Genomic DNA, 27639 nt, shown 5'->3' with positions numbered 1-27639 from the left:
TCGGTTGACGAACGGCTTTCATAAACATTTATTTAGATTTAGAGGGTTTTTGTTAACATATTTTCTAAATTAAATGACAAAAAGTATAGAGAATGTGGTTTTCTAACCCAAACGCTTGAATAAAAGTAGTTTTTTGTATAGTATTTATAAATTAAAACTAAATATTTAAGAGCTAAATAAAAAATTGACCGCATTCTCCCATGAAACTATGAGATTCTTCCCAAGTTGAATTTACCCTTGGCTGAGAACCTTACCGTAAGAGGAACTCCAAAGTTCATTGGAACACAGATTGAAGACCACTAGTTTAGTTTATTATCTTCTAAGTTAAGTTTATTATCGCTTCAGATTAGTGTCTTTCGCGAACCGATTTTATTTTGTTTGTTTTATTAATTTTAATGTTTAAGTAGTATCATTTTTCAGAATGGTAAATAAACTGAATTTTCCAAAATATATTAGACTGTATTTTTCAAAATTAACTATTTCTATAATTTTTCAATAATTTTCTGTTTTACCGAATTTTTGAAAAAATGAATACTAAATACATAGTTTGAATGGATAATATACGAGGGTGAAGATACTGTATGCTTGCAAGCTTTGATTGGGGGGTGTAATGATGCACCCAGGCCTAGTCACAGGTAAGAATTTCATACAAAAATGCTTTCTCTTCTTCTTCAAAACGAGTTTGAGGGAGTTGAGAAATCCGAACTCGTGCAGCTATTCTCATCATCATTAAGTAACTTTGGAACCCTACGAGCTGAGAATTTTCTGAAGCCCATTCGCTTTCTGATGACTGATTGTACACTTTTATAGCTGACACCAAGTTCTGAAATTTGAAGCACTGTGGAGCGTTGATCCCGTTTGATAAGCTCACGAATAAGTGTAGTTTGCCACTCTGCTGCGAGGATGACGGGGATGGCCTTGATTAACAACACGTTCACGGCCTTGCATGAATTTCTTGCACCAAACCTTCACTCTTGACCATAGAAGTGTAGCTTCCCCGAGCTGGCCATGCAGTCTGCGGTAAATTTCGGCTGGTTTTACATTTTCACCCGGATGAGAAACTTTTATAATTATGCTTTGATTAATAGATACGGGCACACTTCTCTCATTCATCATAAGGGCTACTAAATAAAGTACGGGACAAGCCGGCTGGTCTGGTTTCCTTAGTGTGTGGTTCCCTTATTCTAGCCCAATCTCACCTAAGGACTTAACTACGCAAACACGTACACAAGTACTCATATCGACGCTCAGCTAATAAAGGCGAGTTCAATATTTGATCGCTGTACGTACATCATGATGATGATGGTGTTTGATTGATAAAACTACTGTAAAATTATTCTAATAAATTTTGGTTAAAGGTAGTTTAGATATTTTAAATAGAGTTTAGAAAGTAGTTTAAATTTTTTTTCACTCTCCTTATTTCAAACTGCATTCGTTATGTTTTATTATTTTTTATTAATTTTATGGGCAGATACATTAGGAGCTGAATGATTAATTTCTAAATTTTAATATTTATCTAACCACATCTTTCTTATTACTGATAGCCACGTGTTAGAGTTACACAATTTTTACCGGATCGGCTAATTTTCCTTTGACTATTTTTTAAGAATATATTTTTATAACTTTTACTGTCTAATCTAGCTAGTATTTTTAGTTTGTATCAATTTTTTTCCACGTTACAGGTCTGCATTTTTATAGGTCGTCATTTTGCCAATGTATTAAAAATTTTTTCCTAATACATTTATTTTTCGTTTTAGCTCTAGCCACATGTGATGACCATTTCCAGTTTTGATTGTATCTTAAAAAAAAAAAAAAAAAAAAAAAAAAAAAAGTTAACCGGGGGCTGTGTTTCTCATTTTCTTGTCTGTAGGGGTTGGACTAATGTACGATTTAATTTTTTTAATTTTAATTATTTAAAAAATAATTTTATTTTACTGAATTTCGCTTTGTTAACTCAGGAATAGACTATTTTTCTTTTACGTATCTCATGACACCAACCCTTGATGAAAATGTCATGGAAAATGTAAAATAATTAAATTAAAAATCCTCCCCCTTCTAATTTATTGGAATGTTAGCACTGTTTTCATCGATTTTCGTTGCTGTGCTGTATCTGAATATATTTTTTGAATTTACTATCAATTTTAATTTTTGCCGCAAAATTATTTAGGATAAAAGACATTCCCCCCTTGTTATATCAGTATTATGAAGTGAGCTACAAGTTTATTACAATTTATTGCTTTCTTTTTATTTGTATTGTACATAAACATTTAATTCTTCAATTCGGTTTTTTATATATATTGCACTTACAAAATTTTTAGTATTTTTGTTGGTATCAGAAATTATTATCTGTAGTGTGGATTTTCTGTTTTTGATGTTAGTTATGTTACACGGTAAAATTGAAGACCTTAAATTTCTTTCCTAAAATTCTAATACGATAAATTCTCTTTATTTATTTATTTTTAACGTCTTGGTTCTTCGTTGTAGTGACCATCATTCCTGTAAATGGAACTCAAGCAACTATACAACACAATATTTATTTATTCTCTATTTCAAGTTTAAAATGAGAAGTAACGTCATGATTCTCAAATTACAACACGATAAAATCCTTAGTCATCGTTTTAGTCTTCATGTTGTCAAGAGACATAAACCAAATGACTATTAGTTTTTACGCCATTTATCAGTGAAGGTTGTTCAGTCATGTCAAATGTTAAATTGCCGATTCTGAATTAGCTCATAGGGCAAAATTTTTCCAAATTTCAACCATACGCTGTTTAGTAGATGTATAATATATAATATTTTATCTGTATAATGTAATTAACATTTAATTGATTAAAAATCAATATAAATAATAGTATTAAATGTTTTACAATTAGTATAATTAATAAAGTACGCTTCTAATGTTATATATTATGTGCTTTCGCTATAGAATTTATTTACACATTTTAAAATACTTAACTGTTTGCCGAACTAGATATGCCTTTCTCAGAAATGTTTCAATCCTTCTTCAATTAAAATGATAGTGACTGAATGGAAAAAAATGTATTGTTAAAATAATGGTTCCCATTCATCTGGAAAATCAGGAAACGAAAAAGAATGAGCAAATGTAACATTTTTAAAAAACTCAAAATCGGAATTTTTTTTAAACGCCAGAGAAGTTAATAAAAAAGCTCAGATCAGTCTTCTCAAATAGTAAGAAGTTCATGTTTTAAAAAAGTGTGGAATAAACAGAAACTACTGCTTCTAAAAAAAGAAAAACCAAGGAAAAGTTACTGTAATTTTAGTTTTTCTGACGAAATGTATTTTGTCTCTGTCGTACCCGCTACAATTTTACCACCGCATAGTTTTCCTCTCGACTTGTCAGTAAGCCGTTTTTGTTCGTCGTTTTAGAAATGTAACTGTTCTATCACTTCTTCATTAGAAGTGGAATTGCGCTTCAAAAATAACAAGTGTAATTAAGAAGTCATTACACTTTGTCGTTGCACACCATAATAAAGAATAATTAATAATTAAATACTTTTACCAGTCTAGTGTAATTCTAAACTTCTCAGTTTGAATTTGACACATAAAAAAGTAATATTTGTTATGAATGGTATACTGTTATAAATATTTTTTCCGGTATAAGCAGTTTTTCGCAGAGTCTGATATTTTTTAAACACTCTGCTATTTTTTTAATCGCTTAAATTCATATTTTCTGCATATATTTCTTTCATTTGCTCCACAATAATATGTAAAATAAATAAAATTTATATAATGTTCGTAATTATTGTATATATTATATTTTGTAGTTAACTTCTAAAATTATTTAGTTGTTTATACTTACTTGATTTGATAACCAGTTCCTTACATTCGTTCAGGAAAATTATTTCGTAAGTAATACGTATAGAAAAATAAAAAAATTAAATTTTAATGACAACGCTATAAAACAAGCAAAAAGTAATTTTTCCCATTTGTTAAATTGTTTATTTTTTGACTGTTTATTCCTGAAGCTGAATGTTAACCTTAACCCTCAAAATCACTCGTATTCCTTGGGAAGACTTTTCTTTTTCGCACTGCTGCGAAAAAGAAACACTGCTTTATTTTTCATTAGATATTGTCCCATTCGACCTGCAACAAAAGATATGATTCAGTTTTCCGTAAATTTCCTATCTTTTTTTTGCATCACTAGTGCAGATTGCCTGATTCCCGGAGCTTCTTCTGACTGCAGCTGAAATAGGATGATGATTAACATCAGCGTCGAGCAGTATCCTTTATTGTAGGATTACTTTCCGCATCACTGAAGACTAGTGACTCACTGAACATTCCTTGGGAAGTGGGGAAGAGAATAATTTCGCATTTGAAAACTTTCCCCTACAGGCATATTCGTTCTTGAAAAATGTTTGCTTGCAGGCAAATCGAATTTAAAATGTCTTTTCTGTTCCCTCATTTTGAGCTGAGCACGTTTTCCATTCAAATTTTTACGCTTTGTTAGTGTCTTCTTTACTTTCAGCTCCTTCGTTGACTGTCGCCGCTGCATGTTTTGTTGTAGTTCATTCATTAGAAAAGATTAGTTGAAATTATTGTTCAAGAAGGATTAAGGCTAAAGGAGGAGGGGGAAAAAAAAAAAAAAAAAAAAAAAAAAACCCTCATTCACAAACAAGAGATTTTGGGGAATTAATAAATAAATAAAATGTTTAATATACAAAATAGTGTAATACGTTTAGGGTTGAAAAATTAATCGAATTTGGAAAATGTTTCCCTCGGGATTAGAATTTCATGCAATCTTCAATTGAATCAACGCCAGCAGAAGTGCTTCAGACTGTTTTTGAAATTTCGTTTAGCATGATTTTGTTGGTGGTTCCCAGACCATTCTTAGAATTCGGGGGACAAAAAGGGACATCACATATTGTATGCAAAATGAGAAGGTATTTTTAATCACTTCGAGAAATTTAAAATGAATCCTTCTCAAAATTTAAATAAATTGTAGATTTCGAACATTTTTATGACCTTAACTAAATGGTCATGCATTTCGAAGAATTTTCTATTTTTATTTTTAAATTTGCGCAGTTAGGTATTTCTATATAAGGAAGTATACAGGGGCTACTTATCTACCTAAGGAGAAGGATGCCTTGATGGAAGACTTTCTGAGGAAACCTAGTTCTTTAAACGTGAAAAAATAATAAGCAAAATCAATTTTTTGAATTCATCTAACTCGTTAATGAGTAATTTTATTGGACTTTATACAAAAATACTCAACAATTTTATTTTTAATGAATATTTAGCTATTAAGCAAACAACTCGAAAATTTGCCTATGCTTTTAAATTTTTAACTTTATATCGTGATTTCTATTGTATTTTCTCTTATCTTTCAACGTTTTTTCATTAGTATCCTTTATTATATGATGTAAACTGTGGTCCTGAAACTTTATCAACTCGGAGTATCCTTAAAACTATAATTTTCTTTTTGAACCCTGACAGGCTCTGTAAAATAAATGCTAAAAAAGCACTGAAAGTAGTAAATAAATGCTTTTATTTGGAAAATGAAAAGGTTATAAGGTATTTCTCCCGTTTTCCAAGCGTCCTTCGTGGTGTAGTGGTTCTGCACGCTGGGCCGGTATTCCAGAGGTCCGTGGTTCGATTCCCGGCGAAGGCGGTTGCATATTTTTCACCTCTCTTGCTTCCAAAAAAATCCTAATGTCTCTACAAGGTAAATCACTATTTTGTTACAAATTAACTCATGAAAGCGTGTTTACTTTTTGTTATTTTAGGTAGAAATCATAATAGAAAAGAAAATACATTATTTAATTAGTTATTTAGATTCTTAATTTTGCAGTGCATATTGTATTCGAAAATTCTTTCGGTTTGTGATTTTGGATTCTGGAACCCCTAGAAGAGCTGTATAGAATCTCAAAGCTCCGTGGAGCATAGTTTAAAGATCATTCATGTAGACCAGCGGTTCTCAACCTTCTGGCTAACACGTACCATCTAAACAAAAATTGAAAACCTTTAGTACCACCACTACGAAGTACTACTAACACCACCACTCTTGAACAAAGCTCAGATCGCATAAAATTACGAGTGTTAGAGAAAAAACTCAATCAGGATGTTGGGGCTTTAATTTTGAATTTAATAGTTAAAAATACTTTGCTTCTACCAGCTATTTCTCTGTTGCGTACCACGGGTTGACAACCCCTAATGTAGGCGATTAAATTATAAAAGAAAATATTTGCCATATTTAGAAAATCCTGCAAGTTATTTTGTGTGGAAATAGACGTTGTTTTCCAATGCATCTTAACTTGGTTTTTCTTGTTATAACTAAATGAGATTATGTGCATGTCACTGACATTCCGCACTTCCGTTGAGGGCGTATCTGGGTGGAGCCCTCAAATTTTAGGAAAAGGGGGTTAACACATTTTAAGGTTACATCCTGTGCATCAAAATGGGCTGGTCCTAGGTAACACAAAACATGATTCGTCAAGCTTGGATTGCCGCATTTGGGCTTCAGTGATTTTCAGACTGAGCTCTGTGTCATATTTTAAAGGTCAAGACACCCTCTATTTTATAGCGTTGTACTCTTCTTTTTCCTGCAATGCACCATCGATGCATCTTTTGTATGTTACCCATCGTTGAAGCGCGACACGGAGTTGTAGGTTCCACCATAAACCTGATTTGGTCACGTGGCAGAAACGTTGCCCGCGGAATGTGATTCCAGCCTTTTCTATTGTTTTAAGATTTGAATCGGCTATTTAATGGACGAATGCGTAATATTCACGCCATTCTTTGGTACAATGTTTTCCGGATGTGTGCTTATTCTTGAGGCCATTGTGCTTTCCCGGTGTCATTTTCAGAACATAATAGCAATTAAAATGTTTAAAATAGCGAGGAAAATAACGTAGTATACTGGCGTTTAAGACCTAAGCTGATGTAAGAATATATAAACCACATGTATTGTATTAGAAAGTGACGGGTTCTTCAACGAAAATATTGAATATTTACCCAGAATAAAGAAAATAAGAAATCATGTATTTAAATAGTACTCTTAAAAATCCATTTTTCGATCAGAACTACATTTCAATCAGGAAGTTACATTAAACAACAATTTTTAGCCCAAACGGGCAATTTGCCCAGAAGAGCTATTAATTTCTATTTGGCATTTTGCGCTGATTCTCTATAAACGGCGAATCACTTTTTAAATTGTTGCCAGCAAATATTAGAGCTCTGTGTTATATTTAAAGAAATTAATTAATGAAGAATCTGCATGAATGTACGAGTATGTACGTTTCTCCTATTGTGATAAAACAACGGTACCTAGAGCTATCAAATTTTGAATAACGTGCGTTTTAACCCGAATGTGGGCATCTGGAAGCCCAAATTGGGAATTTGTTTTATTATCAGTTTTATATTTTGTGAAACTTTAACGAATTTTTGATTAACAAACCCAACGATTTAAAAGCGAGCAATGGCAACACTCTACGCGGGGGGGGGGGGACTTTTTATCTTCAGCGCGCGGAACTGTGCATCGGAAATTCTAAAGATATGTTCATTTTTAAAATTCTTTGGGATGTTGCTGTTGAACTGAATTTTTTGGTTAAAACATGATATTTAATAAATACAGGTAGCACACAAAACGTTAAAAATACGCCCTTTTGGGCGTAATTTAAAATCTGAAACCTTTCAGATTTTTTGGGGGGGAGGGGGTCTTACACTTAAAAATAGAGTTTACCACTACATTTTTTAAAATTGTCTATTTATTTATTTTTTAAATACTTGTTTCATTTAATTGATCAAATGAACTTTTTCTGCGCTACTTCAGAATGCAAGTAAATTGTTTATCGTATTTTCCTGTTAATTATGCTATAGATTATTCCTCCTTCTTGTGCTATTTAAATGCTTTTGGATTAACCCTGTTCTTGGTTTCTGGTATTATTCACTAAATCGGGAGTTTACTGTATATATATATATATATATATATATATATATTTAGTTCTAATTAGTGAGAGAATGGGGAAAAAAGAACATTTAATTCTAAAATATTGGGACAATTAAAAAAAGGTTTAGAATTATGGAGATAAAACTGGCTTTTATTGAGCTGGTTTGGGGTAAAGCAGGTTTTGCTGTTGATTTTTTTGCATGGATTTATTTGTGCTTTTCATTTCTAACGTTGGAAAAATGCACTAATACCACTCACAGTCACGCTGTCGCAAGCACAGCAGAACTGTTCATAAATTATTTTGTTTCGCCTAAGAATTCATCATTAAATTTATTCCCTGCTATTCTTGTCTTATTAAAATTGGCCGTTTGGCAGCACCCCCCCCCCCCCGCTGTTTCTCGTGAGGTTTGGCACTCAATCGATGCAGATATCAAAATAAATAACAGCTTCTTCAGGAGTGCGAACTTTTCTTTTTGAAAAAAGGCGCTCCGCTAAAGCTTGCATTTGCTTGATGGCATGTAATTGAAGAATTGCGCAACCAGCACTTTTTTTAATGGCTCACCAGCTGCCGTTAAATAAATCTCGCATTTGATATTATGACGCCGTAAATACTTCTTGACTGCTTCAATTATTCATGGTAATTATGATTATAATATGTGTTAAACATTTTACGGCCAATACATTCATATAAATATTCGGGCGTGTATTACTTGAGAGCGCTAAGGAAATGAATTTTTATTTTTTTCTTACATTGGTAAAAGAAGTAACAAAATATTTCTATTCTGTATCTAATTAACTGAAATAAAGCCTACTTGTTTGAATTATTCCCCCCCCATTTGTGTGTGTGTGTGTGATTGTGTTCAGATGAATGGGTACTAATTAATTGCTTGTATTTCGAATTCTTTTTAGGATGTGTAATTTTTAATGATGCGTCGCACTGTTTTGTCCTGGGAATTTTAGTTGTAAAGTGAAAAGTATTTTTAAAGAAATATCTTCATTTTCTATGGTGTATGCGATGCCTCAAAGGCAGACTATTTCCGAATAAGAATAAATACTGTTGTTACCTTCGTACGGGTTCGTAATGGATTAAATGCGCATGACAACTTGATAAAACTTATTTTCCCAAATGAAACACGTCACAATGCTGGAAGTTTCCACAAAAATACTTCCTCTCAGTACGACAGAGCACAATCAGTAGTTATCACTTTAAAGCACTAAGCATGTTATTACTAAGCATGTTAAACACAACGCAGTGCAAAGCGTCTCTTAAGAGCGAAGCTCGTACGGAGATATCTCAGCAATACTCCGAAGTTGACTCTGAACTAAAACTGCACAATTTCAAGTTATAAACCTCGTCTAAACCGTTTTGGCAATGCTTATTGTATTAGATTGTAATGAGATTTCTTTTTTATCATATCAATCGCATATTGGTAATTCGTGTCGATCTGATACCGGTGTTGATTCTGCGTCGTGTCGCTAGTGTGCAATTTCGATCCTACACAAGCGGATCCTGTGCCGTGTCGTTTCTTACGTAGTGCCGATCAGACAGATAAAAGTAGACAGATGTTTTGGTTTGCATTCGCGAAGTGTTTCTGACCGCAGGGAGAGTGAGGGAAAAAGTACAGACGAGAAAACGTAAGTGTATTTGTATATTTTGAAAAGTGAAAAATATGTAACGTAATTCCATAAAATATATTTATAATTTTAGTTAGATATATCATAAATTAAAAATTGAAATTATTAATAAAAAATGAATTAAAAATTCAAATTAAATGAATTAAAAATTCATTTTTATTCAAATCAATGAGATTAAAAAGTAAAATAGTAATAATTCTGAAGAACTGCGTATATTGCTATTAAATAGCTTATTTCGTTAACAAAAGCAGACAGATTAAATCGAAAGATAAATTTCTTAAATTTTGCCAAATGATAACAGATTCCCGTGAAAAGTGAAACAAAGCATTTACAGTGGAGACGCCATTAAAGTGAATCAACGCAAAAACGTATGGGTGGTCATTTCTGCTTAAGAGTAAAAATTATTTCGTAGTAGTAAAGTTAAGTTTCTGCGGTAGAAAATTAGGTAGTTGAGAGAAAAGGTAATATTACAATAAAATTAGGAAAGTAAATTATGGAAATATAAAATCAAAAAGTGGTTAAATGGATTAATTGGGAGAAAGAAATCCGTAAATTTTAATTAACTGATAGGAGAAAGTGAGTAAAAAAAATAATTAGCTGCTAATAAAGCAATGATCTCAACATAAAGCAGCATCTGCTTCCTTTGGAAGTCAAAACCCAAAATGAAGTCAAAAGGTAAATCTAACAACTGTGCAATGTCAATACTTTGAATGTAAGTATCTGCTATAGTAGTGGTCATCATGGATTAGCATGATCGGGATTTAATTGAAATCAGATCCGCCTCTAGGATTTTTCGCGCCCATGTAAATTAAACATATTAATTGTAATTCAAAGCAGTTACACTTTTCTTTCCGCTGTCGCTTATGAAATCAGTTTACCTACCATCCTTCGAAAATCGGCGCCTTAGGCAGCTGCCCATCTCGCGTATTCTTGGACCCAGCCCTAGTTCAAATAGACTTAAGTTAGCCATTAATGTGCAGTGGATATTTGAAGTCAGCGGTTAACCGTTAACCAAAATAAAAGCAACGAATCATAATGATAATGAGCTGCAAATAACGTTATTTAATAAGGGAAAATATGCAAGCTAGGAGATTACACAGTAGAAGTATTTCGTACTAACTTACGCAAGAGAGAGTCTAGATCTACAGGGGGAAGGAAAATTTATGTATGTTTTTGTGTTGATTTATATTTTTCTATTTATGTACACACATTGTACTTATATCATATGCAATTTATATGCAGATATTTTATTTAATATGTTAATTAGATATATTCTGACTTCGAAAAAAAAAAAGCATTGAAAGTATTTATTGATTATTTTTCGACACAAGTTTTCTAAATTAATAAATTCTTAAAGAGTAGTAAAATCTGTTTTTGATGATTGTTTTAACTTTTCCTTTGCCAAAGAGAATTATTTTTCAAAAATCTCTCAATCATTGTCACTGCTAAAAAATTCTTTCTAAGGGTGCTGATTAACTAGGGAGACACAACAGAGCTTTAACTAGTATTGTTAAATTAGGAAATATTTGTTCTCCTACAAAATTTTCTATTTTGAAAATTTTATTCTAAAAAGCCACGAATTCTTCACTTTTTCAGTGATTTCACAGTTCTCAATGGTAATCTATCAGGATCTTCTTTCGCTATTTTATTGAGATTTGAAAAATTAAAAGCTAGTGGCGTTGTAACGTAAAAACACTTTGGTTTCCATATTTCAGAAATGAGTCTGAAATAAAATATTTCATGATAATTTTTATTTTCTTTCTAACTGATGAAATCAGATAAAGTTGGACTAATTAATTAAGGCAAAGCAGCTCAAGGGCTATTTGTCTGTGGAGAGGGATGCTTTCTTGGAGAGTTTTTTAAGGAAAGTCCCATGCAGCCAGTCCATTTGTCAAGTTTTATATTCGTGTCGAACTACCAACGGGCCGCTGAAGGCCTGATGAAATCAGAAAAAGAGGGCGGTATACAATCAAAGATAATAATCTAAATTTAGCTTTATATTTTTTGGAGGGTGAATCCTAATTTTCCACAGTTATTATTTGCATCAATAAACAACATTTAGTTGTATTGCTGTGTTCACATTTAGTTTTATTGCTGTAAGTGTATGTAAAAGTATGTCTTTTAGGTGTGAAAACGATGAAACATGTATATCAGAAAGTTTCTTTAGGATATGTCCTCTTATTTTTTGTTTTCCAACTACAGAATTTTTGACGTAGTATTGTTCCATTCTACCCCCCCCCCCCAAAAAAAAAAAAATTCTACCCCCCCCCCAAATAAATAAATAAAAAGAGCCTTCATATTTCCTGATTATAAATATTATTAGTGTATGCAGTATAAGGGATAAGTTGGTATGTTGTCTTCTTTCTCAAGTTATTAGTTAGTTGTATGAGAATGAACATATGCTAAGATAAAATGCTTCCTTTCAAACTTTTATTTGAAAAATATTTGTTAACTTTTTATGCCATCCCGGGGTCTGGGTGTATATTTTATCCGAAATGGTTCTTTTATTATCTGTGTTCATCAAACTGTCAAATATTCACAGAGTCTAATACTATTCATTGATTTGCTAGTACGAAAATTGCGCCGCACTTCCTTCTAAATGACAAAAATTCTCATGACTCTCCACTGAGCTTGGGCAATCATAATTTCTTTTATTTGCTCTATCTGCGGTAGTCATCATTTTTCGTTTGTTCTGTCTAGTTAAATATCGTCTGTCCTGGCAATCCCATATATTTGATTGCTGACGATTATTTTGCTGCTCTTGGTATTTGAAGCGGAGTGTTTCTCCTCCTCTCCTCGCCTCATTTATTTCTCTTTGCTAAAGGAATAACCATTAGTTTCTGGATGCACATAAATTTTTTTGAACAGTGGTAATTTGATGTCAGAGAAACCACGCGACATAAGGTGTCCAAGCGAAAAGATCTGTGCGAAATTGCTTGTGCTTGCTATCATCAGATGTAGACTATTTTATTTTATCGTCATCTCAATGGAAATTAAACATCAAATACGGGATAATTTAGAATTTTCGGTAGTGAGGTAGAAAATTAATTAAGCCTTCAGATTTGTGCAAGTGAAACATAATAGAGACATTCAAAATCTCTTTTGATTTCACTACAGGGATACTTTTGTTTTCAAAGCAACACAACGTAGAGTTTCGTGATCAAATTCGGACTGTATTAGTGCCATTAAAGAACTGCAACACTTACATATTGCGTACACTTACATATTGATTACGTTATTGCCATTTGGCCACAATTTCTGTTAAGTTTCAACGGCTGTTTTGACCGAAGGAATATAGGCACAGATTTTACAATGGTTTATTAGTTTTACTTTCTTCGCATTTTTTATTGCATTTTCTTGTATTCTATTAAAAAATTTAGAAGCTTTTTTAAAAAAGTGTTATTGACTTTAAAGATACATCAAATAAATTTTCCATATTTTTCCTTTTATATTTACTTTCTATGGTTCCTTACATATTACAAGATATAGTTTTGTATCAGTAAACAATAATTATAAATTTTATTAAAAAAATTTTTGTAATTAATGAAATCTTGATTATGCCGGTTAGTTGTCGATTAATATCGACTATCGATCCCTTGGGCATCATCAGCGCCGCCTTTAAAATTTCAAGGACCCCAGGGGTTCTGTACCGACCTCGTTCGAAACTCCTACTTTAGACATCCTCAACTAGACGGCCGAAGCTATGATCATTTCCTTTTATACTTATCCTCATAAATGTAGCGTTTCCACTCAGATTAATCAAATAGAGCACAGGGAGCTGTCAGCCTTGTGTTTCATCAGGAATGTGTTAAAATATTAGCTACTGTTAGTGTACTGAAGTTTAATATTTGATGTGTTTTTGAGATAAGTAATTCATAGAATTCATTACGGTGTTGTTTAGTGACATCTCAAATCAAGCTGCTCTACATCTGCCATTCATCCTGCGCCATCTGCTGTTGTCTTATGTATTTGAATGCACACACACGATATTGATTAATTAATAAATGTCCTTCTATATAATGGAAGCAACTAAATAATATTTGGGTAACTTTAAAGCTGCGATTAAATGCTCTGAACTTAAGCGAAGGATTTAATGTGCAGCATGACAAAAGAAGTGTTCCAAAAAATTGACATCTTACCAGACAGAAAAGAAAAGGGTAATTAAGCCAGAAAACTTAAGACTGCACTGTTGGTGTGATTCTTTGTGCTTAAAATTTCTTTAGGATATTTTTTTTTTCAAAAATCTTTAGACGGTTACCTTATGTTATGTTATGATAGTATGAATGCAAATATTATCACTGCGCGAAACATAAGGGCTTTAATTTATTTTCCGTGCAGCCTCAGATATAATCAATTCCCAGAGTATTGCCATCTCTTGAAACATAAGACAATAAATAATAAATTTTTATTTTAAATGTAATCTTTCTCTGTAATAAGTTGCTTCACAAACTCGGTGATTTGAAGCTATAAATGCATTTCTTAATAATTTAAATCGTTACATAATTTTTGAATAAAAATTCTTATTGGTACAAACTAAAATCCCTTTAATGTGTAATATTGAAACTTTTTACAAAACTTTACAGCATAAATTAAACAAATAAAAGATGTTTATATTATGTACTTCGTATAGAATTGTTAAAATTTTACTATTAATAATTTATGGTAGATGCAAAGGATTTTTGTTGTATTGGCAAAAATAATCCTTATCTGCTAAATTATCACTTCGAAATCTGATGCCGAATTTTTCATCGATATGTACGATTGTACATTCAGAGAGGGTAAGGGACTGAGAACTCCTTTATGAAAGCAGATGAGTCTTTTAATCATCGAACGACTGAGTATTTTTCTTATCCGTGCAGAAATATCTATTCACATGAATAAAAAGGAAAATTTTTCTGTATGGGCATTTATATATAATGATTTAATGCTTGGAAGAGGTGTTATTATTTTCAGTTAGTGATCATATTTTGTCTCTTAGAAATGCAGTTCAGATAAACGAAAATATGATTCTTATCAATACAAATGAAAATTTATGATAATCTCTAAAAAACATTTTTTTACGACTTAATCTCTAGATTTAAGACATTGTAGCGACAAAAAAACTAAATTAGCCACCCTACATACATATACGCATTGAGACGAATTTTATCAGTAACGAAAGTGTCCCGTATATGAAACTTTAACTTGATAAAACTATTCGATGTCAAAGCTGCAGAAATAGGAATCGGTCTATATTTTTAAAAAGTTACAGTCTCTGCTTTGGAATTGAATCCTTCTTCTTGCTGGTAAATTATTGATGGTATTCTCCTGGCATATCAAAAGCGAAACCTGGAAGAACCAACTTTGTCAAAGACCGAGACAAAAAGACGTCGCTGACAGTCTCTCACAATTCTTCTTTGTGAGAAGTTTTTATTTATCAAAATCGGTGCTGAATATTATTCGACACGTCCTGGCTGCCCATGATAAAAACCCTTTTCATCTTTGTTAGTTTTCTTCTTAGAATCTTTCACGTTCTTTTTTCTTTTTCTTTTTTTAAGTGACGTGGAATTTGCAGTTCATAATACCCGCTCTGTTCTCACTGAATGCCAAGCTAACTGTAGTAATTTGCTTATATCCTTTGGTAGAATTTTGTGTCAAACACCTTTATTGTTGCATTCGTAGTGTGCTTATATGCTATATGCTACAGTTGACCCTCTCCAAGCGACCACCTTCCCAAAACGTCTACCTAAAAATAATGATCAATATTTTAAGGCTTAAATAAATACCAGTGCTAAACATCACCTCTCTGTAAGAAGACCATCTCCATGGAACACTGAAATCGCCTTCTACCATAGTAGTCGTCATAGAGAGCATTCACTGTATTTAAGTGCATTAAATTCATTTTGGATTTAACTCATTAGAATGGAGTGACTTCTTTTTTTAGATACTTTTTAAAAAGTGTTTGTAAAGCTGACTACGTAATTTATTTCAGCAAATAAAGATGCTAGGCGGGAACATTGAACCGTCTGTAACACGATAACATATAGTTGCAAAATGATTTTGATAATCAGTGCGATGGTCGCCTTAGAGAGATGATGTTCAATACCGATGTTTGTTTATTTTCTTGGAAATGTGGACACTTTCAGACGCAGTCAATCGTCTTATAAAGGCGGTCGCTGTGAAATTGGGCAATTGTAAAGTTTTGCAAAATAAAATAGAGAATAATCTTTGTAAAATCTCATTAAAATGAAATAAAAGACTTTATATGATCCTCATGCAGCGGAAGTTCGAACAAATAAAGTGTTAGCAAGAAAGCAACCCTATATTTTCATAGATTTTAAATAAAACTTTATTCATTTTGAGGACAATATGACATACAGAGAGTGTTTACATATTTTAGAACAATTTCGGGCCCTTTTAATTAATGTTTAAAATGTAAAGTGTATTTTTTTAAATGCTCAGTCTGATAGCCTTTTTTTTTTTTTTTTTGCTCTATAAGTCTGCATCGTGATCTTGTAAAACTTCACAGGATTATTAATTTCGAATCATTTTCTACGATTCTCAAGAGTCCATCAAATGGTGAGTTTGCTGTGGACGTCGACCTTTCTCAGAACCCAGAAAAGAATTATAAAAAGTTTGGTGACGATAGCAGTAGTAGTGACTGAGTGCATCGTGGACAAACAAACATACAAACAAACATTCTTTTTTTATGTAGATCAAAGTCGCAAATGTCCTTGGGTTAAACCTTGGGGGATTTTGCAGGAATACTTTGAAAAGGTATATATGCAATACCTGTATCAGTCTTAATTTTTTTCAAGGAATGCAGTAGTACTTTTCCAAGTATGACTTGTTGCTTAATGAAATTCACTCTTTGAAAGTCATTGAAATAAAGAAGCAGAATTCCTTCTGTAAATATCGGATGTAAAACTATAAGGTATTTATCCCGCCTGCTTAGCATGCTTTTGTGGTGTAATGGTCAGCACGCTTGGGGCATGTTCGAGAGGTCCGTGGTTCGAGTCCCGGCGTGGGCTTTCCGCATTTCTTCAATTTCCTTGTTTCGAAAAGTACCTAATAATTCTACAGTGGCGCCCGAACTAAAAAAGGTGGTGAATGATGATTCTCCACCACCAGGATTTGGCGATTGGGACCCCTAATTCCCGGTCGCTTTTTAAAAGGGGGTAGTATATAAGGTATTTATACCGCCTTCTTAACATGCCTTCGTGGTATAGTGGTCAGCACGCTCGGTACGTATTCGAAAGGTCCGTGTTTCGAGTTCCGGCGAGGGCATTGCTCATTTTTCATGACTCCTGCTTTCAAAAAATACCTAATGTTTCTACGAAACTTTCTCCTGGAAGTATGTTGAGTGGATTGTAACTTCCCCCCCCCCCCCCATTTTTCTGGCTTTTAATTTCCCACTGTAACAGAATCTTGCGACAGTCACAAACAGCCTCACTGGAACTTTCTTTGGATTGACGGAACTAGGTTTGTGCGCTTGTTTTCTTCGTTTTCGGTAATAAATAGACTTTTTTTTTTTATTGCAGTCATTGAGGCAAATCCATGCTTCATTCAAGAATCACAATGAATTTGCATTTATCTTCTGCTAAATAGTTTACATTCTTGCCTCGGTAAAAGCTATGGTGAACCTAATGATTTTAGTTTTTTTTAATTTGCAAATCTTGGTTTATTTTATTTACTGTTGCTACGGGTGTATTTAAAGACTTTGCAACTGATTTCTTGCGCCGGCGGATTTTCTCTTATTACTAACTAGCGGAAGTATCCGATGCCAGTTAAGTTAGATTGAGAGTAATGTATTTAACAACAGAGAGAACGATATCGCTGTAATCTTTCTCTAATTATTGATCTTTGATGTAACAAACTCGGGTGAGGGTGTTCTCTTTTCTTATGAGTTATTTTTATTAAAAAAAGACAATTCACTTAAATGCATTTTTATTGTAAAGCTGTGCAATATACAATATTTTGAGTTTTACCACCAGGAGCGAAAAGGTAAAAAAAAATTCCAGTTTCTATCCTTGAACATGCTACGTACAACTGACCACGGGAAAAGCAAGGAGTTCCTATAAGAATACAGCAACTTTAAGCGATTGATCTTGAGCTATTGCCTCCTTCGCTACCGATTAATTGAGTTTTTGCAATGCTGAAATCATATCGGTCAGTATGATAGACTGCCTGTAGCAAGCGAACGATTAATTTTTTTTTTTTTTTTTTTTTTTTTTTTTTTTTTTTTTTTTTTTTAAAGTGGACGTCTACTTTTTCCAGGACCCAAAAAAGAATTGTAGAAAATTTTGTGATGATAGCTAGTAGTGTTTAAGTGCATCGCGAACAAACAAACAAACACACAAACAGACTTCTTCTCACGTATATTCGAATTTAGTCGATTAAATGTGGCAAATATTTATCATAATTGATCAGAAATCAATAAAACAATTCGAAAAAATAATCGATATTCTGTGGTCACATTTATCGATCGTAATCGAAATTAACTGAAAGAGTCGATACAAAGTTAGCTTTGTACATTATTGTTTCAAAACAAATTAGAAATCGACGAAATAAAAACAATAATGATTTTAATTTTATTTCCCCCGTAACTTTTTATATTAGAATCTTGAGTTGTTTCAGATTGAGCCCACAATTCTTCAAAATTTTCTCGCTATTATATGTCCTTCCCTTTCTGTATTTGTGCATGTATACACACTGACTACCAATAAGTATTCGGACACCTATGCAAATGACGATATCTGCGGTCCAAAGGTATGTCACGGTCTCCGCCGGTATATATCGTGTAGGAAACAGCATCGGCTTTAGTCGTATGCAAGATGCCTCGCAGTTCGGAGCTCTCTGATTTCGAGAAAGGTATAATTATCGGGTATCACAAATGTGGCTGATCCTGAAAGGACATATCTAGCGATCTGAAGTACCCAAAATCGACAGTTGCCTATGTGATTAAGAAGTGGAAGGTGAGCGGTGATTGTCGGAATGTGCCCCGAGTCGGCAGACCAACGAAACTGGGAGATAGAGAACGACGAGTGCTGTCCAGAGAAATTCGGAAGAACCGCACCCAACCGATGGCCCTCATCCGCGAGGAGTTTCAACAGGCATCCGGGAGTATTGTTTCAATGAATACCATCCGTAAGGAAGCACATCTGCTTGGTTTTTATGGTCGTGCTGCTGCCCATAAGTCTTTGATCACAAACTCCAACCGCGCTGTTCGGTTAATGAGGTGCAAAGCACATCGAAATTGGACCGTAGATCAGTGGAAACGGGTTCTTGGGAGTGATGAATCAAGGTTCACCCTTTACCGTTCGGATGGCAGGGTCTGGGTCTGGCGTCTACCTGGAGAACGTCTCCTGCCAGAATGCATTGTGCCAACAGTCAAGTTCGGCGGAGGTGGAATTATGGTCTGGGGGTGTTTCTCCTGGTATGGGCTGGGACCCTTGGTCCCCATTCATCCCATTCATGGTAAGCTTAACTCCAATGCCTACTGCACTATTTTGGATGACAATGGGCTTCCTACGTTGTGGCAGTTTTACGGGTTGGACCCCTGTTACTTTCGATACGACAATGCCAGTTGTCATGTTTCGACTTTAATCAAGGCTTGGTATGGTGCCAATGGAGTTCATCGAATGGACTGGTCTGCCCAGAGTCCAGACCTGAACCCTATCGAGAACCTCTGGGACGAGTTGCATCGCCGAATTCAGGGGTGCACTACCCGTGCAAAATCGGTGAAGGAACTTCTATGTCTTCTCCAAGCCGAGTGGGAAGAAAATACCACTAGCTGTCATACAAAGACTTGTGGAAAGTATGTCCCGGAGGGTCCACGCTGTAATTACCTCTCATGGAGGCTCTACCAACTAATGATTTTGAATAAAGTTAGTTTTTTTTTTCTATCACAGGTGTCCAAATACTTATTGGTAGTCAGTGTATATTAGATTGATAGTGATAGGCAAACATTTCACAAACCGGAATCAAAGAAACAGAAGATTTTTAAATTTCTAAAGTATTGGCAAAAGTGCAATTTGAAGATGCATGTACCACTCAGGCAGAGATAAATACAAATGAAATATAACGAAATAATACAAATGAAATATAGATAAATTATGTGAATGCTAGTGCATAAGCGCTCAGACGGCTTTTAGCCGCCTTCGCTATCGATTAATTGAGTGTTTTGCATTGCTGCAATCCTATTGGTCAGTTCCGTAGACTGTTTCTAGCAAGAGAACGACTTAAATGTTTTTAGGAAAAATGTGGACTTCGATCTTTTCCAGCACCCAGAAAAGAGTTGTAGAAAATTTGGTGACGATAACTATAGTAGTGACAGAGTTAATCGCGAATAAACAAACGCACAAACAGACATTATTCTTTATATATATAAATGATTTAAATTTCGAAACATTATAAACAGTACGTACCTATTTCAGGTATTCATTTGTAGAGAAATAAAGATTGATGATTTTTCCTTTTCCGCTTAAAAATGCTTCTCATTTTGGACTTAGAAATTCCAATACCATACAGTTTACAACGTTTTTGAATTATGGAATAAGAATATTTCTTTTCGAAAAGCGCAGAAACTTATCCTTCAAGCCATAGCTTGTTTAAATGCGAGACTTTGAAAGAAGAATAAATTTAAAAGTAGCACACGATATTTCTCATTTAAAAAAAAATAAGGTGTTGCCAAACGTTTTTACTTCATATACTTTTTTTGGGGGGGGGGGAGAAAATTTTTTTTCGAAATCGTTCTAAAAGTGTATAAACAGCTTCTGTAGCTTTTCCCTTTCCCATCTGGAGGTCCTGTGTGCACTTAAATTTGTTCCCAGTGTGCACGGAAATTAGCGATTTTTGAAATATTGCGTAAGGAATTAAGTGAACGGCTGTCCAAAATAATCATCATTCGTTTCAGAGGACTTTTTTTTTTTTCAGTGAAAGTGTATAAGGTATTTCTCCCGCCTTCTTAGCAAAACCTTCATAGTGTAGTTATATCAACGAGAGTTATATCAACGATAATATAGAGGTATTAGGTCAATACCTCTGGAATACGCCTGCTGCGTATTCCAGAGGTCTGTGGTTCGATTCCTGGCAAGGGCGTTGCTCATTTTTCATCTCTCCTGCTTTCAAAAAATACCTAATGTCTCTACAAGTGTTAGACAAATGGTGTACAACTCCTTATTTTTTATTTATTTATTTTTTACATTATGGAAATGCTGACCACTCTCTAATGTAGTCCTCTCAGGGAAGTGGTACCCCACCAGGTTTCACTGCATTTTGCTGATTGAAAGTTTTAGTTTAAGCGGACTGTATAAACGTTAGACTTTATTTTCCAGAACACTCCTATTCATAACGCTGAGAGCAATTTTATAAACTTCTCTACTCTCCCCCCCCCGTTAAGACCTTTCTGATTGGAAATATAAGTCTAACATCAATATTTAACGAAATAAGCTCTATAGCTACTTTCTGATTTCTGGCGATATACCGAAACATTTACTGAAGTTATCAGCTAATCGTTTATTTGCTTCTGTAAGCTGTGTTCTTCAAACTAAATTCACATTCTTAAGTCATTTTCTGGGAAAAAATATTTGTTTACGTTGAATCAGTTCCTATGCGCTTCAATGTATTCATGAAACTTTTTAAGGTCCTTTCAAAACTGGATCCTTTTAATGAAATTCTTTGCAAATTTTGGATAGGATTTCTGAAATTAAGGTGGGAGGGAAAGAGGAAAAAAAAAAAAAACTTTATGCAGTTTAATACTAAAGAAACAGAGAAGTTCAGCATTAATTTTCTCTAATAAGTAAAACTTTACCGATGGTTTCAATTTCGTTGAAGCTCAACCCATCTTTATCAAAACTTTGTTACTGTGGCAATGAATACAGCAGAAATTTGGTGTTTTGGCCTGCACAGCTATTCTCTAGACCAGATACTTCAACTTCCACGTTAAACACTGCAACTTCTAGTGCGTTCGTCATCGTAATAGCAAGCTTTAATAAAGTTAGATTGAATTTCAACGAAACTGCAGTCAACGATAAAATTTGCTCATTTATTTGTGCTGATGTCTGCGTTAAACTTGTTCAGTTGTTTCTATCATTTCTGTAACTAATATATTACAAACTTGCGGTAGATAATGTTCACATTAGATAGATTACTTTTCTTGTGTTTGTAATTATACCTGCTGTTATGCGTATATTTGTGTAATTTAATTTGGTAAGCTTGTAAAATTTTTGAATTGAAGGTTTCTTAATCAGATCTCTGGATAGATTGTAATTGATTGCTTTGAAGTTTCATTACTTTTATGTATACTTATTTGTTTTTATTTTTTACAGCCTCCATGTGCAAAAATCTGATAGTAACGAAAACGGTTTGAGGCTTGTGTTCACCAACGTTGAGAAACACCATGCAGGCACGTACACGTGTAGTGATGACCAAGGCAGTATTTCTTTCGAGCTCATCGTTTACCGTAAGTTTCCTTATATGCAGAGTTTTTAGTTTTATTTAACTAAAAGTTCATTATTTTGATTCTAAATTTAACATGTTGTTTCTAACGTTTGTGCGTCTGTCTTCTAACGTTTGTGCGTACGAGTACTTGTACAAAAATTTTAGGACTAATTTTTTAAATCAATTTAAAAAAAAAACCTTAAAAAAAAAAAAAAAAAAAAAAAAAAACAGTTAACGCCTTCATTACAAAGACACCTCAACTTGGTTTTCCTAAAATATGGTTTATTTACTGATAGAATTTTTTATGCAGTGCATGCAATTTCCATGAGTGTTCTCTGAGTCTGCTTTGATACAGTGAACATCTGCTACCATGCTTTCGAAAGCTGAGCAAAAGAATAGCAGTTAAGTTTTGCCGTAAAACAAGAAAACAGCAATAGAAACATTTTAAATGTTGTGTAAAAGCATGGTTTAATGGTACATATTTCAATGTTTTTTTGTTGCACGTATTATTTCGTGGTGGAGACGAAAATGGTTATAATGAACTCAGGATTGTTCATTCTTCGCAGTCTCGTATGGATGACAGTATCCAAAAACGTTGGACACTTGACTGCTGACAAATCATCACACGGCTCTTTGAGTGATAGATAAACTTAATATAAAAGCACTGATCATAGAAATGCGAATTCGTAATAAATTTATTTCTAAGGGATAGATTGTAAACATCAAATATATTTTATAAAGATTAGATTGGTATCTGAGAGGACATCAACACGTTAACCCTGTAAAGCTCGTTGATATAACACATCCCTATCACATTGTTTCATTCTAGAAAGTTTTAGACTAGAAAAGCGAGTGGGAGACTCGAAATGGGGTCGCGAAAATTTAATTCAGGTACGTGAATTTACAGAAATTACAATAAGGAGATTTTTAAAGAAATGACATTAATTGGCATTAATGAGATTAATCCCTTGCCATATAAAGCCGAAAAACATTTTTTAAGCTATCGAACTTGAATTTCTGCAAAAATCCTTAACTGAATTCTAGATCGGAGCTAAAATAAATTTCCACAATTTCTGAAAGGATATTAAATTTTCTTCTACCATTCAGCAGCATATATTTATGTGAAGCGACGTTTTCAGCTTTAATGCTTAATAAATCGAAATGCCGTTCACTTAAAAACTTCATAGTTACTTTACGTCTAGCAGTGTCAAGTATTGCTCTAAGATTTAATTTGTTACACAGCAAAAAACAAGTAGACCTTTCCTTTAGTCTTCTATTTGATAATTTTCATTATTTTTGTGTTATGAACGACTGCACAAAGTCTTAGGAACGAATTGGTCCAATTTATAGCAATACCTGTGAAGAAAATGGGTTCGGATGACGAACTACCATCAAAAACGAATTAAGTTCGTGAACAAGGTTTCATTGTATATCGTAATCGTCAATATTCCAAGATTGCTCAAATTCTTTAATGTACCTCTTACTGACTGTCCTAAAATTTGCGTACAGATTTGTAAGCTAATTTTATATTTTGACAAATTGTATGAGGATTCCCTTAATTACAAGAAAGAACGAATGAGAGATACATCCAACAGCTGATGGAATGTTATCATCCTTCGCATAGACCAGATTCTTTGCTTTGTTAAACTGTACTAATTGTTCGTGTTTGAAGGATAATACAAGTCTGCTGGCGCATGGAATATGAATTAATTTAAGTAGGATATTTCAAGAAAGGGGCGTAAGGTTATTACGACAAAGCACGCGAGAATTAACTGTTTTGGGAAGACCGTGTTCTTTGATTCGGGCGGAAAACGGCTTGTATTTCTTTGTTAGGAGAAACCACGAATTGAAAAATGGTGAATCATTAGTTTGAAGATATGATTAATAAGACAATAAAAAAATTGTTTTCAAATTATTTTCCATATTTTATATATGCAGTACATTTAATGCTCAATAAGAATTACCGTGAAGCAATTAATTAAAAAAGCTGATTGCAAAACTTTGGCTATGGTACATTAATTTTTTACTTTTTTAAATTTTAAAAACTACATTGTAAAATGATTGTTACATTAAAAAAAAGTATTTTTTTGTAATAATTTATTATGCAAAGAAACATTTATTTTTGTTTCTGATGCGTCATTTTTTTTATGCAATTCAATGAATCTTAAGCCCACATATACTTATCATACTTTCATGCGATTTTTAGTCCAAAGGGGCTTTGCCCCTGAAGGACTATTGTTTTCGTTTTTGCGATTTTGCGTTCGTTCACTATAAATGTCTGTTTCACTTTTCAAACTGTTGCCACGAAATGTTAGAGTCCTGTTTTATATTTGAAGAAATTAAAAAATGAAAAATCTGCATTAAATGTATGTATATTTCTCGCATTGTGATAAAACAACGGTACATAGAGCCATCGAATTTTGAATGACGTAATCCAACTGCGAATATGGGCATGTGGAAGCCTAAATTTGAAATTTGGAATTTATTTTATTATCGATTTCATATTTTGTAAACAATTTAACGAATTTTTGATTAACAAACTCAGGGATTTCAAAGCGAGCAATGCAACGTTTTTATCTCCAGCGCGCGAGACTCTGTATCGGAAATTCTAAAGATATGCTCAATTTAAAAGTATTTTGCGATATTGCTCTTAAACTGAATTTTATGGTTTAAGTGCGAAGGACGTAATATTTAATAAATAAAGGTAACAGACAAAATGTTAAAAAAATGCCCCTGTGGACGTAATTTAAAATCTGAAACTTTTCAGATTTTTAGTCCAGAGGGGCTTTGTCACTGAAGAACTATTGTTTTTTTTGTATAATTTTCTCAGTAAATTCCATGTAGGAGTTGAGTTATAAACAGAGTCATCTTCCTGTGATATCGCCAAAGCGAGAAATGTAAAGACTTTATTCCAAGATTCATTCTTCTCGCAGATCAACATTATATGTAGAGCTCGGAACTTTTAGATGCTATAGCGGAGGGGAGGGGGCTGAGGAATGAGGTATGCAGCATGAGGAATCTGGCATTGTCCAAATCAGTTTAGGTATACTATATTTCTCTGTTTTGCACGTAAACCATTTAATTATGCTTAAACATGAATTGTGCACGTTTATCTTTTCATTTCGCCTCTTCGTAGTTTAAAAGATTATATGGATAGAGTTATCCCACTCTGCTTCTTGCTCCTGAGCGGGTTCAGCTATATGTTAATGTGATCCCAAAGAATGATAAAACAAGTTTTGTTTTGAGAGTCCAGTTTTTGCTTTGAAAATCGTTGTTGTTTGAAAGTTACTTAGTTCGCATATATAACTAGTGACGTTGTAAGGATCTTTGGTTTGACTAACGTTTATTTTGGTTTAAAACTTTACTGTTCTCTCTTATTTTCAACTTCCGGCCAGAATAAACGCGTTAATTTGTTTATGCAACTTGTACTTGCTAACGCTTAAGTATTTAAGTTGTGGCTTTTCGCCAAGAACAGAGTTAGATGGGGAGAGAGTGAGCCTTCTTGCCACTGTATTTCACGCGAGCTTTCAATCAGTTGCTGTCCGCCTTTAAGGCCAAAGGTTTAGTCCTCTTGATATCTAAGACATATTATAGTTTTCCGCAGTTTGCGTTCTACATACGTAATAATCTGAAAGGCCAACCTTAGTGTTAGTCATCTGTGTAAAGTATTCAAAGTTAGCTTTTATTAAATTTAGTTAGTTAGTTAGTAGTTCTTATATTTTTACGTTCAGACCACAAGTGGCTGGTCTTTGTATCCCGAAGTGCGGGAGCACCTATAATATCGCGGAGAATTAAAGGGTAAGGTTAACTCTTCTTACTTGTGCTGTCTATTCCACACATACCCGAACATAGCTTGAGTAAGCTCCTTGTTCCGATTCAGGACATTAGATGTTCCCTAAACAGATTAGAAGATCAAGCAGTCCTGATAACGTTAGTTTTCCTAAGCATCCTCAAATCACAGTAAACCTACTCGAGGCGATTAATTGCTAAAAGGCGACAAGTATTTCTTGGAATACAAACAATCATTGGCATTAAACACCGCTTCTGTAATGTGACCATCTCCACAGAAGATTAAAGTCATCCAAAAAAATAACTGTTCATCTTGGAGAGGATGAACTGTATTTAATATTAAAGTGAAGCTTTTCTTTGAAAATATTCTGTCTTATTCGCATATGTAACCTTGACTAATACAACGACCTCAACTTTCCTGAGCCGCTTTAAATCACAGCGAATTTTTTCCAGAAGGCTGAATTCAGAAATATGACCAGCTTTGAAAGTGACCATTATTTCTCAGAACGTAAACAAAAATGGGTGTTGAACATCACTTGTCCTAAGCGACCAGTTCCACTGAAGGCCAAAATTATATGAAATCATAGGTGAGCGTTTGAGAGAGAGTTCACTATAATTTATTATTAATGTAAATTTTAAAATATTTGGAAAACTGGGAAGGAAGCTTAGAAAATGAGACCTATAATGAGACGTAAACAAGTCTAACTGCAAGAAAAACTCAACGGCACAGAATTCTAATTGCTAGAGAATCAATGTTAGCAACATGTCCTTCAAGCAGGCATAACAAGCTCTAATTTTACCCACCAAAACCTTCCTTTAAATACTTTCTTCTTCTTACTTAATTTGAATTCTAATAATAATGCATTTCGGTAGGGAAATGAAATGAAGTTTGACAGGAAAGGTACTTAAAGTAACTGGTTAAAAAATTAAAAGATTCTCTACACACTTGCATTTTAATGTCTTGAATTGTCAAAAGATTTATATGGAATGTATGCACGTGCCGAGGTCATAAAGACAAGTCCAAGGGAAAACAAAGCATCGGAAAGGGGTAAAAAGATTAATCTGAAAAATAAATTCTTTGTACTAGACATATCTTCACGTTTTGTTCATTGGATTTCATTTCCTTCAGAATCATCTTAAGAATATTCGACCGGGGGCTACATATATGTCTCTATGCTTCAAATCCACTGTACTTTCATGAGTGAGTTATCATCATCATTATTGCATGATGATTTTTAATGACCCTCTCCCTCCTTTCCAATCTGTCTTTTGCTGCTTTCTTTTAATTCCACAATTTGATCCTTCTGGAGCTCTTCCTCCATCATAATCAGTCATCTGTCTTTTTCTTTCCACCTCTTACCTTTTGGCTTATTGACTGTCGAAAATGCTTTTGTTCTTTTTTTTTTCTCCTGTTTCGGGCTCCTTTTGGAGAGATATTAAAATATTAACAACGAGATTCAAAAGCGTTAGACCTTTGCGTGTGTTAGATTCACATTCCGTACGTGATGGATATAAATTAAATAGATAACGATCCGTTTATGCGTGTTGTGTTCGTTATGTAGATATTTCGTCATTTATTTATGTTGTGAATTTTCATTGCCCCTTCTTAAAAGAAACTGATATTTCTAAACAGTCCAACAGTGGAGTTAGGGGACTATATATCTTATTACTTTTGGAATTTTTAATTCCTTCTTACTGCTGTATTGTTGTTAACTCCACTGACAAGCAGAAAATTAAATATTTCTCCTTCTAGTCTAAAATTTACTGCAAGTAATGTAGGAATGTGAGGAGTTATTCAATAAAGTATTGTGTCATAAACTTCGAAGCAAGTCTGCATAATAATTTACATTATGCTGAATCAAGTACAAATTTAATGTTAGAAAAATGAT

At 33.6% G+C, this 27639-nt stretch overlaps 1 protein-coding gene across 1 annotated transcript in view; it reads left to right on the top strand.

Moving 5' to 3' along the window:
- The window catches only part of LOC118186776 (neural cell adhesion molecule 1-like), a 222679-nt gene that overhangs the window by 123941 nt on the left and 71099 nt on the right, over positions 1–27639 (top strand). Inside the window, exon 3 of the mRNA XM_035356919.2 lies at positions 21850–21983. Within this exon, the coding sequence (XP_035212810.1) occupies positions 21850–21983 (134 nt within the window). The remainder of the gene's footprint in view (positions 1–21849; positions 21984–27639) is intronic.

This window comes from Stegodyphus dumicola, chromosome 2 (genome assembly GCF_044657685.1).
Source record: "Stegodyphus dumicola isolate Sdum_Otavi_A_Nest chromosome 2, ASM4465768v1".
Taxonomy (NCBI): Eukaryota; Metazoa; Arthropoda; class Arachnida; order Araneae; family Eresidae; genus Stegodyphus; species Stegodyphus dumicola.
Note: the sequence above shows the minus strand (reverse complement) of the source record. Positions and strands in the feature narration are given on the sequence as shown.